This window comes from Peromyscus leucopus, chromosome 11, assembly GCF_004664715.2.
Source record: "Peromyscus leucopus breed LL Stock chromosome 11, UCI_PerLeu_2.1, whole genome shotgun sequence".
NCBI classification, from domain to species: domain Eukaryota; kingdom Metazoa; phylum Chordata; class Mammalia; order Rodentia; family Cricetidae; genus Peromyscus; species Peromyscus leucopus.
The window spans coordinates 5,694,065-5,708,839 of NC_051072.1; the positions used below are offsets into that span (position 1 = coordinate 5,694,065).

At 42.5% G+C, this 14,775-nt stretch overlaps 1 protein-coding gene across 1 annotated transcript in view; it reads right to left on the reverse strand.

The window, feature by feature from the left end:
* Positions 1 to 14,775, reverse strand: part of Dnah5 (dynein axonemal heavy chain 5) — a 232,373-nt gene that overhangs the window by 216,074 nt on the left and 1,524 nt on the right. Inside the window, exon 2 of the mRNA XM_028868160.2 lies at positions 815 to 949. Coding sequence (XP_028723993.1) covers positions 815 to 949 — 135 coding nt within the window. The remainder of the gene's footprint in view (positions 1 to 814; positions 950 to 14,775) is intronic.

A 14,775-nucleotide genomic window follows, 5' to 3' on the forward strand; every position in this document is an offset into this window, starting at 1 on the left:
ACCTTCATGCGACACTCGGATCACCACAGAGGAATGGATGGAAAGATTATAAGAGCCAGAAGTGTGAATAACTACAAAGAAACCATATTTTCCAGGAACAATAGGGCATATATACTTATGAACTCACAACCGCTGTGACTGTATGCACAAGATCTGTGCAGGCTCAGTCAGGCCAGACAAAATCCCAGCATGGAACGGAGAGGTGGTTAGGAAGTCTCACCCCTAGCTAAGACCTACTGTGACTGATGGCTGCTGGGAGAAGAAGAGTCAATTTTCTTTAAGTTCCCTGAGAGGCACCTCCAATAGATGGTTCCACACCCAGGCACACATTGGCAGCACTAAGTAAACTCAGTGGATTTTAAAAAAAAAATCAGGGGATAATGGGGGGGGGACAGGGGAGGAACTCAAAGGGAGGGAATGGGGGTGGACTTGATTAAAACACATTACATACATGTACAAAAAATTTTAAACAATAAAAATAAATACATAATCTTACATAAATACATACATATATATTTACCTACATATATACATGAATCAGCAGCTTGGAAGATGGTTCCATTCCCTAACCTCAGGTCCCAAACCGGCACAAGAGCTCAGCCTCATTGGCTATAAAGAGACGTACATGGGCATCGTCATCACACAGTGGAACTCAAACGATGACAGTTAGTGCCATTATTCAACCTGGAGAGCTGGGGAGTCCTGAGTCTGTCCTTCCTAACCCAGTGCAGCCCCCGCACATTAGGCTGGCACCTCTTCAGCGGCACAGCACAGGTTCTTGCCACCAGATGGTGAGGACACAAAAGCTTACTACCTGATTACCCTCAAGGAGAGCATCTTCCACTTCCAGTTTGCTCAGGTCCAAACAGGAAGCCACGATTGCAAACAGATAGTCGTGCCTCCCATCCAGACGAGCCCTCTTGGCTTCCTTCTCTTCTTTCAGCCGTTGCTAAAAAAAAAAAAAAAAAAAAAGGAATGAAAATGTTGTATTGCAACTGCTGTTCTCAGATGGTTCATTTTATAACAATTTCACACAATTGTGGTTTTCAAGTCTTCAGGATCCGCATAACAACCAGCTTAATGGTGCTGGTTTTTATGGACTCTCCTCTATTTTTAGATATAAATTTACTTCTCTTATACAAATAAGGTGTGGTCATTGTTCTGAAATTTCACAATACAGACAAACAAAGAGAAGCCATAAAAATCATCTGCCATTAATAAATTTTTACTGTTAATGGATTTTTTTTTCTGTCATTACAGGCTTATTTCCACACACATAAGAAAATTTAACAGATAATACGAAAAATGAAATTCCCATTTTTGTAAGCATTTTTCTTAGCCATGAAGTAATATTCTTATCTCTTGTCTTTACTGTTTATAGATTTATATCTAGTCTTGGATTTAATTTCTGACTACTACCACTCAAGCTTTTGGCTATTAGTTGGTAATTACAATAATGAGGAACACTCAGTGTAACCAGGGTTTGCAGCTTAATGCTCGCCCTTCCATACTCTTTGCTTACATAACATATGCAAACATGTGCACATCTCTATGCTTATTTCGTGATCTAAAAATTCTTCATGCATTTCTCCCTTAACAATGCATCAGAGTTGTTTGAGTTTAATACAGATATTTTTCAGAACTTGTATAATAGCTACAAAATTTTTGGGTATGGGTATACTATAATTCATTCAACTATTTTTGCCATTAGTACACATTCAGATTCCAATCCATTCCTTAAATAAGCACATTACCTTTCATGTCAATCAGTAGCTCCTAGCAGAAGAAGGAAAACTGCCCCTTTGATCAACAAATATTTATTAAATTTCTATATGTGCCAGTACTACAGCAGTAAACACTACCAGTAACCTCAAAGAAGTGCATCATCTGGCTGTCAGGGTGTGTGTAGAACATCTAAATTCTATAGGTGGCATAAAGTTGGGTGAAAAACCACATTTGTGGGTCCCAGAAGACAGGGATCTTCAGAGAAGGAGCAAGAAAGGACCCTCCAAGTCTAAATTGAAGAGGGAGAGAGGTAGGGATAAAAGCAAAGCTTTCAGGAGAAAACAGCCTGAGCGTGAGTTGATATCACTCTCTAGGATCGAAGACATTTCTACACGTGCAAAGTGTGAGGAATGAGAAAGCACAGCACCTTCTGGAAACACAAGACAGCCAGGGTGGCCAACTAACAGACGAAGAAACACAGTGGGAGATGAGAAAGAAGTCACAAGATAAAATATTTTACTGGACACATCGGAAAGTTCAATCATTATCTAGAATCCACAGGGGATCACTGATGAGCTTTGAATAAAGGGAGATAGATGTGAACCCTCTCTCTGCAGTACCAAAGCGCCACCATCCTGTGAAGCACAATTCTAACTGGTTTTAACAACAAGAATCTGGAGTCAGATATTGAGGGTGAAAGCTGAAAGATCAGAGAAGCAGAGCAGCCACAGTCATTTCCTACCTCTATGAATCCTCAGACCTAAATGGGGGCATGGGGATCCTGTCTCTACGAATCCTCAAACGGAATGGGCAGATCCTGTCTTTACCTCCCTAGTGCTGGGATCAAAGGTTTGAGCCTCCCATGTGCTGGGATCAAAGGTGTGCACCACCACTACCCACTCTGTTTCTCTCTTAGACTGGATCAATCTAAATTGATTGTAGCCCAGGATGGCCTTGAACTCCTGATCTTCCTGCCCCCTCCTCCCAAGTGCTGAGATTAAAGGTGCGTGCCACCACTGCCTGGCCTCTATGGTTAACTAGTGGCTAGCTCCATCCTCTGATCTCCAGGCAAGCTTTATTTGTCAGAACACAAACAAAATATCACACAACTGTCTGGCTTCAGTGTGGAGAATAGAATGTACTGATACAACCTAGAGGCAGACGAGTAGATCTCCACAGTCCCAGCCTCTGCGATTGTATCAGGAGGAGGGAATAGTACACCACCACGAGTGGGCTTTTGGACGTGCTGGGTTCAGGTGTATCGATACACAGGTAAAAGAGACAGATCAATCATTGGGAATGTATGCGTATCATTCAAGGAGAACTCATCATACAGATAAAGAGAAATTGGAATAGACTCCCAATCCAACACAATAGGCATTATAGGCCAAACCATTCTTATGAAGTATCTCTCTATATCAGTCAGGAGCCATCCAGTTCTCTACTTCAAAGATGCCAGAAATTCTGCCCCCTCCCCTCCGCCCCACCACCATCAAGATACAGGAATCAAAAATGTCTCCAGACACTAAACATCTCCTGTGGAGCAAAAATCACACCCCACTGAGAATTACCATGGACACATTCAAAGACACACACACACACACACACACACACACACACACACACACACACGGCCATAGACATGTGAAAAACGTAAGATGACTGACATAAAACCATAATAGAAGTGTTATCTGTTGCGATTGTGAAAAACAGGACCTGTAAAATTAAATATGAGGCAGGTGAGTTGGCTCAGTGGGAAAAGTGTGCACTGTGCAAGGCTGGCAAGTTGGCTCACACCCCTAGAATTCAAGAAAAGAGAACATCTACTCGGGAAAGTTGTCCTCTGACCTCCACATACATGTTGTGGTATGGGCATACCCCCCACACACACACACACACCACATATCATACACACACATCAAATACACTCACTACATACACACACACATATACACTAATTTAAAAAAAAAAAACTAAATCAGCAGCACTTTCATCCAGCATTATGGCTATTCAATAAATATTTACCAAATGAATATTAAAGTTAAGATGAAAAGTGCAAATAGGATTTTCCAACAAAGGAGCTGGAGAGATGATTCCCAAGTTAAAAGCTCTTGCTGCTCTTGCAGGGGACCTGGATTTGGTCGCCAGAACCCACAAGACAGCTCGCAACCATCTGTAACCCCAGGTCCAGGGAATCTGTTGTCCTCTTCTGGCCTCTGTGGGCAGCAGGCACGCATGTAGTACATGCATTACATACTTGTAGACAAAAATACTCATACACATAAAACAAATACATCTTATCAGGAAAAATAAAGACTTTCCAACAAAGATCATGGAGAGGAAGAGACAGGAAGTGAAAACCTTGGCTCAGGGAGGGAACGAAGTACAAATAGAGATGGTAGAGAATGTGCAGGGATGTGGATGCAGGAGACAATATCATCGATCAACCGTAGCTAGTGGCTGGCAGCACTGGTGCCATAGATGATGGCACATAGATGCCTCACACTAACTAGAATGTCTGTAGGGACTTCGTTTACAAGATGGTTGCAGCATCTCACAGCTGTTTTGCAAAAGTGAGATGGCAAAATTTCCCGGGCCAGCCATTAGATAACTTCAGCTTTTGTCTCTGCATTTTAGCAAAGGCCATGAGCCTCAGAGCTATGCAACTGAGTCCGGTCACAGAACCAAGAGAGATGATTGTTGCTGCTTTGGGCTCTCAAGCTTTCATGTGGCTTCTAATGCATCAGTGGGCAATACAATGATACTGTTGGAAAATTTTCACAGGGAGACAAAAAGCAAATGAATGCATGCTTGAGAAATGGGTGGTTGGGGAAAAAGGAAAACAAGCTAAACACAGGCTTTTCTTTCCGGAAACTTTGCTGTAATGGAAAAGGGACATTGTGCTACTTAAGAATTTAGAGTTAAGAAAGAACTTTTTAAGATACAAAAGATTGACAAGAAAGTAAAAATGAAAGTGCTGAGGATTTCAGGAAACAAAGATAATGAGGCAGGTAGGAGGCGTACACCTGCATCGTAGCGCTCTGTAGAGAACAAGGCAGGAAAATCGCCAGCATTGAACCCATCCTGCACTACACGGACCTGAAAGGGAGGAGGGCAGAGGAACAAAGGAACGCGGGGCGGCAGGGAGGAGAGAAAGGAGGGGGCCGGCTGCTCACTGCCAACCCTGTGTAGTTGACACTCATCTCTCTTATCCTGCAGGATCCACTGGGGACAGCTTGAGGGGAAGAGTACAGATTGTGGTTTAAAAAATAAATAAAATAAACAGTCTACCTATTTTCTTGCTGTTTCTCTAAAAAGGTCTTGACATAAAGTATATGTTCCATAAACGTCAAGTAGAAGACCAAGGAAGTGTATTTTCAAAAGTCACTAAAACCAGGAAGATGCCAATTTTTTTTCAACTATTTTCTACCTTCCTGGCAGGGAGAAACAGAACACTTTTCTCAAAGTGATCTCTCGGAGTTTGTAGTAAATGTTTTTAACAGCTTGAGAGCTTGGGGGTCAACCAGCGACAAAACAAACAGCAGACGCACAGAAGCCAACTAAGAAATAAAAGGAAGAGGCGGAGGATTCGAGATTCAGTAGAACTTGAAGGCTTGCAAAGAAGGCAAGATCCTAAATAAGATTCCACCATGGCAACACATTACTCCATGACCTGATTTTACAAGATTCCAGAGGGGAAGAAAATATGGAGAAAAGAGAGATTGGTCCCTAAAACAGAACACTAATTATTCTATTTTTACCTAGATACCACAGAAGAGAAAGCTTTCCAAAGTGGTTTTGTATATACAAAGAAAGTGGTCAGCATGTTTTTAAAGTAAAATTTTCCCAGGCTATTTTTAAGTGTGTTCATTTCCTAAAGACAAGCAAGGATGAAGCCAACCCTGGCATCATGGAGATGTAAGTTTGCCAGTCTCGATTTTCACTTCCCTCCATTAGGTACATCCTGAGGCAATGAGAGTTTTTTGTTCTTTTTTGTTTTTAACCACCATGATATAGTCAATAATATTAGGCAAATATTTAGCAATCCAATCAGTACACTGTCAGGCTATGCAGTTAATCCATCCCTTTCTGGCTACTCAGGGACCACAGCAGCAAGGTGACCAGCTGTCTACACTTCATGCTTCCTGCTAGACACTTGGAGGGTGAAGTCAGAATGTGATTAAGAAATCAAGAAGTGCAAATGAGGCAGTACATCTCTATAGTCCCAGCACATGGAAGATGGAAGAGAGAAGATCATGAGTTCAAGGCATCCTGAGCTTCATGTCAAGTTCAAGACCAGATGACTGCTGGGATGTGGCTGATTGAGAATGACCACCATGGGTCCATATGTTTGAATGTTTGATCACCAGTTGGTGGAATTGTTTGGGAAGAGTTGGGAGGTGTGGCCTTGTTGGAGGAGGTGTGCCACTACACAGATGTGCTTTGAGTTTTTAAAAGTCTACATCGTTGCCAGTCAGCTCGCTACCTCATGCTCATGGATGACATATGAGCTTTCAGCTGCTGCTCCAGCACCATGCCTGACTGCCTGCTGCCATGCTCCCTGTTGTGATGGTCATGGACTCACCCTCTGAAACTGTGAGCCTCCAATAAACTCTTTCTTCTATAAGTTGGCATAGTCACAGTGTCTTGTCACAGCAATAGGAAGGTAGCTAAGACAACTACACAGGGAGACCCTGCCTCCAAAAACAAAAGGGAAGAAGTAACCATGTGTGATAACTAACATTTTGTCAATTTTACGAGATTTGTTATCTTCCTGGAAACATACCTCTGAACATGTCTGTGAGGGATTTTCTACATTAGGTTAGCTGAGGCGGGAAGACCCTCCCTATTGTGGGCATCGCTATCCCACCCACTGGGGTCCTCCACTGAATAAAACATAGAAAGGCAGATAAGCCTCCACAGTCATTTCTCTCTGCTTCCTGGCGACAGATACAAAGTGACCAGCTGCCTCATGTTTTTGCCACCACCCCGTGCCTTCTCTGCCATGATGGACGGTACCCTGAAACTGTGGGCCAAAATAGACCCTTCCTTCCTTAAACGGCTTTCCTTGGGTAATTTGTCACAGAAGAGTGGCAGATATACTGCGCGATAAAGTTTTTTTCTCTCACTGCTGAGAATAAACCTCCGCAGCCTCACACACGCTACTGCTTTGCCACTGAGCAACTGAGAGGGTTTGTTTGGGTTTGTTTTTGTAAGCATCCCATTACAGTTGTTTTACACTGAGTTATCAAGTACCAAACTAAGAGATGGGGAAGGTAGATAGAAATGCATTTAACATCCCAGGAAATCTGGATGGTGTTAAGTCATTTGTGCTGAGGTTTGTGGCAGATGCCTTGGGATGGGAGGGTAGTTTAATGCACTTGCCTACACTAAATGAATGATACTCCTCAGGCAAGACAACTCTCCGCACATAGAAAGGCTGGTGTCCGACAGGGTCGTGGGTTCTAGTCCAAGCTCCTCCACCAATTGCAACCCCTCCAGTCTGTCCTGTAACCTTGCTGGCCTGCAATTCCCTCAACTCCAAGATTCCAGTACTGAATGATATAAACAGTGAAGATCCAATCCTCCCCTCTCATGTAGACTATTTCTTAGCGGCCTCAAAATACAAACTATAGTCCTGAGATTTTTAAAATACAGATCCCAGTGAAGTTCCTAATGCTATGCCCTTTCCCAAAACTCTAAGACTTTTTATCAAAACCAATCTGCCCATTTGGTTGTTTTAAGTCCTAATTGTTTTGCCTTGAGCTGTTCAGAAGAGTCCATGTCTGCATTTGCACACACAAATGGGATAAACTGCATATGCTCAGTCTTCTATTGCCTCTAGCAGGGAGACAAAAGTCCTTATGCAATGGAGATCACCAAACCAACCAGCATATGAGTTAAAATTGCATGACCAAGGGTTTTACTCCAAACAACAAAATTTAGATGAAACAGAACTATCATCAGTGGTTGTTCAATTACATAAACGTTTAATCTTTCTCCCCCATGGCATGACCTTTTATCAGGTTTGCCTCTGACTCAGACCCACCACACTGACCCCACTAACACCCAGAAGAAGTGGGAGAAGGATGGAATTATGGAGCTGAGAACCCCTTTGTGACTGAGCAGGGAATCTCCTTCCCAGAGTTCTCCAGGAGGACACGTTATAGTTCACCCTGCTTACAATGCCACCTAGACTTCTGCTTCACATTGTTTGCTATGATGGCAAGCAGACCCTTCAAAGCAGACACAGCTAACTCCACACCAGAAAACTGAGACTATGGACCACTTACAACTTTCCTCACACGTAAGTGGCAGGCTGGGGGTCAAGTGATAGAGTCAACGGGACAAGCTGAGTCACAGAGTGTCCGAGGGAAACTAAGATTGTTGAATCCATCATTCTATGGACCATTTCTCTAAATGAATAGTTAAGGATTATTCTAGGGTGTTCTAGAAGGATAGCCAGGGACTGTGTGCAAGTCACGTAGGGAGCTGTGGGCAAAGACTAACATATTCTGAGTTGTTTAGTGCTGCCTCGGTACTGTCTCCCAGCTTTCCTGTCATGTGTCCAGCTCTATCATTCTACTCCTGAGTCTCACACTAACTGGAAACTCCCCCATCTTCCACCCTTAAAAGTTCTGGGAGCTGAGTTCTCTGTTCATGCTTACAAGGGACTCAGCTCCATGCGGTCTTGACTCTCAGATGCTTCCCTTCCTTGTTGCTGCCCCCAGTGGAAAGATGCCCTTTTACCTACAGTGTATGTTGTACACCATGACCAACCAATAATTTTACCTGAGGAAGTGAGTGTGTAAAAGAATTAATTCAGTAAAGAGAGAGAGAGAGAGAGAGAGAGAGAGAGAGGTAGATGATAGATAAACAGATAATAAGCAATAGGTATCTGTTAAAAAGCTTTTCTATATAACGTGATTAGCCTGTTACTTGTCTAAATCTGACAATTCCAGTTTAATGAAATCTAGTTCTATATTTTTTTAAGTGAACACATTCCTATTTGTTTGATATGGAAGTTTTGGTCTTTTATGTCCATGAACAGGTATAACAGCACAGTTGCTGTGTGACTTAGGTAGTAGCATCTACTAGAGCGTCAAGCCCCCACCTGAGATAACTGTAAACAATATGGAATCTATGAAATTGCTTTCAAGTCCTTATCTTAAATAACCAAAGTAAATACCCTGGTGATTGCTTTTGATTTAGCTGTCCATATCAATCTCAAGCCTGTGGGTTGTTAATCACTTGATGAAGACATTGAGCTAACAGGGCCAAGGACATGGGTCTGGTCAGGCCACTTAGCTTTGCTTTATTCCAGTCTCCCCAGCTTGATGAAGTAGGATAATCCATGACCTTCCACCCATGGGAATTTATGAGAAGTGCCTATTCAGATGAAATGTATAGACACTGACAGGATATATATTTCTTTTCTTTTTCTAGGTGTACCCAAATGACCCACCAGGCTTAGCTTATCTACAAGCCACAAACAAACCTGATCCTTCTTATCTATCTCCTGAGCAGTGAGGCAAAACAAATCCCAGCTGAACACTGGCCTTACTTCAAGGGCACCAACACTGTAGCCAAGGATGGTTTTGTTTTGGTTTTTGTGATATCAATACCCAGAATGGTGTCTGGCACATATTTCAAGGGCTCTCAAAATGATAAATGCTAAAGCATTGGTTCTCAGCCTCTGGGTCATGATCCCTTTTGGAGGTAGGCTATAAGATACCCTGCATATCAGATATTTACATTGTGATTCATAACAGTAGCAAAATTACAGTTATGAAGTAGCAAGGAAATAATTTTATGGTTGGGGGTCAGCACAACACGAAGTCACAGCATTAGGAAGGTTGAGAGCCACTGCTCTAAAGTATGGTGCTTCTGTGAAGAGAAGTAGACACCAAGTCCCACCCTAACCAAGAGCCTGTTTGCAACTGATACCTGCTGGGAAAGGGATCATCAGTTTTCTCCAACAGTGTCACTGGATAAATGAACCACACTGCAGGGTGGGGGCCCCATCAAGACCACAAGTCCTTCAAAGTAAGCTATAAAAACTAGAAAGGTCACTCTCCCTTCGGTCTTCTTCCTTGGAGAACTTTGTGCTCAAGGGGTGCAACCCAGATTCCATACCCAAGGGGAAGGCAAGATACACAGAGAAGCCGAAAGGGAGCCGAACAAACAAGTCTTGCTGAGTTTCCCCACTCATGCTCACTGTTTTTGCCCAGTTGACCACATTTCCACCTGACTGTTAGAAAAAAGAAAGTTTCCCTGGGTCCTTGATTCTTCATTTCTGAAGGCTTCTGCATCATGCAAAGCTTTGATTAAATAACTCTGCTTTGCTTTCCTCTTGTTAGTCTGTCTTTTGTTATAGCATGTGACACTGACCTTTAACGGGAAAGGTGCCTCACCTTCCCACCCCATGATATGTAATCAATGGATAAATTAACCGGGTGATTTACTTTACAAGTCACTTCCAAGTAAAGGATTGAACCAATTATTTCAGATCAATGTGGGTCCGTGATTAGAGGCCAGGATTCGGTCAGTAGACTCCAGGTTGACTGATGCTGATGAGACCCAAGTAAAAAGTATTCCCTGAAATGATGCTATGTGTGGATAACTAGTCTAATTGAACCAACTTCCTAGTTATGTGTATTGAATTACAGACACGGAGGGATGCAGATCTCTTACTCTTTTCAGACTCCTTCTTTGCCTTTTCCTTTTGACCCAAGGGGCCCACTTCTCCCAGTCTGCAGAAGGCTTCCCAACCCATCCTATCCTGCTCTTTAATTGGCTAGGATAGCCAGTTTTAGAAATGGGCTTTCACATCTTCCCCTTGCTCACTCCGCTTTCCTTTTATTTCTTCAAGTAAAGGGCTACAGCGACCAAGAAGGCAGGGCTACTCCTTCATGATGAAGAACCCTTCAGCAAAGTGGTCTCCTGAAGAGAAAGGACTTCCCTGAGGCTAATCCCGCTCACAGCAGGTGCCCGGTGAATCCCTCTCTGATTCGGCACAACTGCACTTAAACAGAGAAGACGCCATCCAGTCTGTGTCCAAGAGTATGCTTTGGAATTTCAACCATTTCATTTGAGTTTCAAGGGGCCATTAATCTCCTTGCTAATTCCCCTTTCCATCATTCTTTTCAGGCAAGTGAAAGATTCTCTCTTTTTTGAAGGAAGTATACTAAAGAAAGATTTTATAATGCACACACACACACACACACACACACACACACACACACACACACACAAAGGGTTAAGACAGAAATGTTCAGAAAGTCATACCCCAGAGCAATTGGGCTTGCCTTCCCTAAGAGACAGTCACACTTCACATGCCATACATATGTTTGTATAGGTTTCAAAGTTGTTACCTTCTAAAGGTGGCAAAAAAAAAAAAAAAAAAAAAACACCACCCTAGATGAGATCACAGGATGACTCCCAACAGGACAAAATTGATGAGGTGAACCCCGGCTCACAAGGATGCTAGAAGCTAGATCTTCATTCACTCTTAACAGAGTTAACAGTCTCATTTATGTTTCCCAAAAATCCTGCATCATTGCTATTTTAACATAAATTATCTCAAGCCGGACGGTGGTGGCACATGCCTTTAAACCCAGCACTCGGGAGGCAGAGCCAGGCAGATCGCTGTGAGTTCAAGGCCAGCCTGGGCTACCAAGTGAGCTCCAGGAAAGGCGCAAAACTACGCAGAGAAACCCTGTCTCGAAAAAAAAAAAAAAACCATAAATTATCTCTGTATGAATATAGTATTATCTCTACAGCAGTAGCCCTTACAGCAAGTATGATATCTCTTTACTATTCAATTTAAGTGAATTTCCCCAAACCAACTATAAGCTGACTATAGGGATATTACCATCACCAAAACCCCCTCCCCATCCCAATATTCCATCCTCCCAACTCAACTCTTTTGTAAGTGAGGGCAGCTCACTATGTATCTCTGGCTGACTTCGAACTCACTATGTAGATCAGAGATCTGTCTGCCTCTTCCTTTCAATGAGGGAGATTGAAACAGCATGGGCCACCACACCCACCCAGGCAAAGGGGAAGCCAGAGTTATAGATATTAATGGCATACCAAGTCATCTCTCCATCCCTCCTCTCAGTGCTCACAATCTGTTTTCTGCACACCAAATCTTTGGATGTAAAAGATTTAGTGAGCTTTCACATCGCCATATATATCACCTTCCCCCAATCCAACAGTGGTTTTACTCCAAAATCAGAAATACCTCTCTTATAGAATTCTTCTCTTACAGACTCTTCTGGCAGCTGGGGTCATTAATTCAGGTGGCTCTGATCCAAGTACTTAAAATATATATGTCAGCATTCACACTCTATGTGACACCAGGGTAAAATTTCCAAACTTCTCTCATTCATAAAATAAGTCATTGCGCTGAAAGCTAGCTGTCCTCCAGCATCACCGGAACTCCCGGTGGCTGTGCCGCCCACCACAAGGAAGCCTGACTGTCCAGGAGTCGAGCTCAAGTACAGCTAATTCTCAAAACTCCCCAAGTACATTGAGCATGAGTCCTTCTCTGAGGGGACGATGATTGATTGGTGCTGCCAGGCTATTGCTTGAATACCAGCTTATGATAGAAGGTCCAAGGGCAGAAATTGTGGGGTCCCTCTAACTGAGCCCATCTTTTTCTGCTTCCTAGAAATGTAGGAAAAAAATGAATAATAGAATAAATTCAGCTCTAATTTCTGTGAGGTCTGGAGAACCCTTCCCCCATTGTGTCCTGGAACACAACGTTTGGCATAAGGTGGGCGTGTAAGCGACAGCTGTGAAATCAGTGGAGACTGAAGTGTTCTCTGGAGTCCCCTCTCTCTTACATCGTTACAGTGTGGGCATCTCTGGGGCTAACTAGCTCAGACCCAAGGATGCTCACTTGCCCATTAACAAGCAATATCCACCCCTTCCCCACTTGGCTAATAAATCCTCAAGTCACTTGCTTTCCTTGGTTCCAAGGAAAACATTTTGACCTGCTCAATGTGAAAAGTGTTCACCAACACCATGCAAGTCTAGGCTTGAGGAACAAAGGACACCAGCTTGGCTATGGTGCAGAGAAAATAATACTGACAGCCTTTCAGCTTTTGGCAGGTGACACACAGCTTAGGTTCTTTATGCCTTGGCCTCCACTGTACACCACACTGAAAACAAAGTTGGGCCTCCCGCAAAGGCCTCAGTGGGAGACACTATGCCTCCCCAGGGGAGCATTGTGCTCCCCATCAGCCTCTCCCCACAAGAATCCCTGTGTAGAAAATCACTGGGAGCAAACTGAAATCCTACCAGCATAGCATTTTCTAACATGAATGCATACAAAACTAACAACAGATCTCTCTGCAGCTGGGAGATCACAGTTCCATTCTAAAATCTTCCTCCCGCACAGACAGATGAATTCAACAGTCAAGGTGACTGTCGTATGTCTCTCCAGTTGCACCTTTTCTTTGAAGTTACAAGATCCACCTACAAAATGAGTTATCAGGTCTGTATTCATGTCCATTGTAAATAGATACTAAGCATTTTTTTTAATCTATGAGAAAAAAAAGAAGGCAGATATATCTGGACTAAGGTTTTGCTAATAAGTGAGTGAATATATACAGAATTATTTCAAGTATTTTTTAATTGAAAAGCATTTGAGTTTATTATGTAGGGAAGAGAGAGATTAGAGAGAGAGGTTAGTGGTTAAGAGCACTGGCTGGTGTTTCAGAGGGCCTGGGTTCAATTCCCAGTACCCACACAGCTGCTCACAACTATCCGTCACTCCAGTTCCAGGAAACCTGGTGCCCTGCTGGGTGGCAGTGGCACTCACCTATAATCTCAGCACTTGGGAAGCAGAGGCAGGCAGGTCACTGTGAGTATGAGGCCAGTCTGGTCTGTAGAGTGAGGTCCAGGACAGCCAATGCTACACAGAGAAAACCTGTCTGAAAAAAAAAAAAGAAAGAAAAAGAAAGGAAAGGAAGGAAAAAGAAAAAAAAAGGAAGAGATGACCTGTCTTTTCCATATCCATAGAATTTCTACTACATTTCTTGCTGCTGACATGGATACATATGGATAAAACCAATTAACATATCATGTAACCTAATTATAGTACAGCTTCAGAGTAGTGAAAGTTCCAAATCAAGGTTAAATAAACCCATCTACAGTTGTTAAGCTACATGTCATGCTTTTTTCCATTGTTCAAAAAGTTATTACTCAATAATTATCATATCAGTCAGCAAATAGACAACGTATATATAATATACTGCAACAATATTAAGACAATTCTGTTCCCATCATTCTTCAGTGGGGTGACCATAACTAGCATTCAAGAAACATAAATAAAACTTCCCAAAAAGATTTACTCTCAAGAGGTAGGACACGTTGAAGAAGAATTTAGTTCATCAATTACATCTAAAAATTTGTATTTTCTTACAATATTCTAGCTGTGGTAGAGGGGAACAAGAAAAGTTTTCAGAAATGAGAGAAGACCAGCTTACTCCATTACCTCCCAAGCATTATTGATATTGTTTCCCAAGCTCTATACTAACAGAAGGTTATTTAGAAAACAAAGACCTCTGAAAAAATTATATGCAAGTGATGGACATGCTAGATTGCCTCATTCTAAACAGTATGCATGTATCAAAACACCTTACATTCCCCCAAATTTACAGTTTTTTGCCAATTAAAAATTAAATCTTATAGCTTATGATATAGCTTAGTTGTGCGCAACAAACACACAGCCCCAGATTTAGTCTTCAGCACAATATAAACTGCATGTGGCGGCATTCAGGAGGTGGAGGCTTACGATCAGAAGTTCAAAGTCATGTTCTTGGCTACATAGGGAGTTCAAAACCAGCCTGGGCTAGAGACCCAGCCTCATATAAAAAAAATAAAGCATAGAGTTGGAGATGGCTTGGTAGGTAGGATAAAAGAAAAATCCACGTCAAAAATCTCAGGGATGGATGGCAAGTTCTGAAGGGACCAGAAAACAGAGGATTGTCATCCCTGCTCTTTCATAGCTACAGAACAGGCTAGACAGCTTCATCAGGA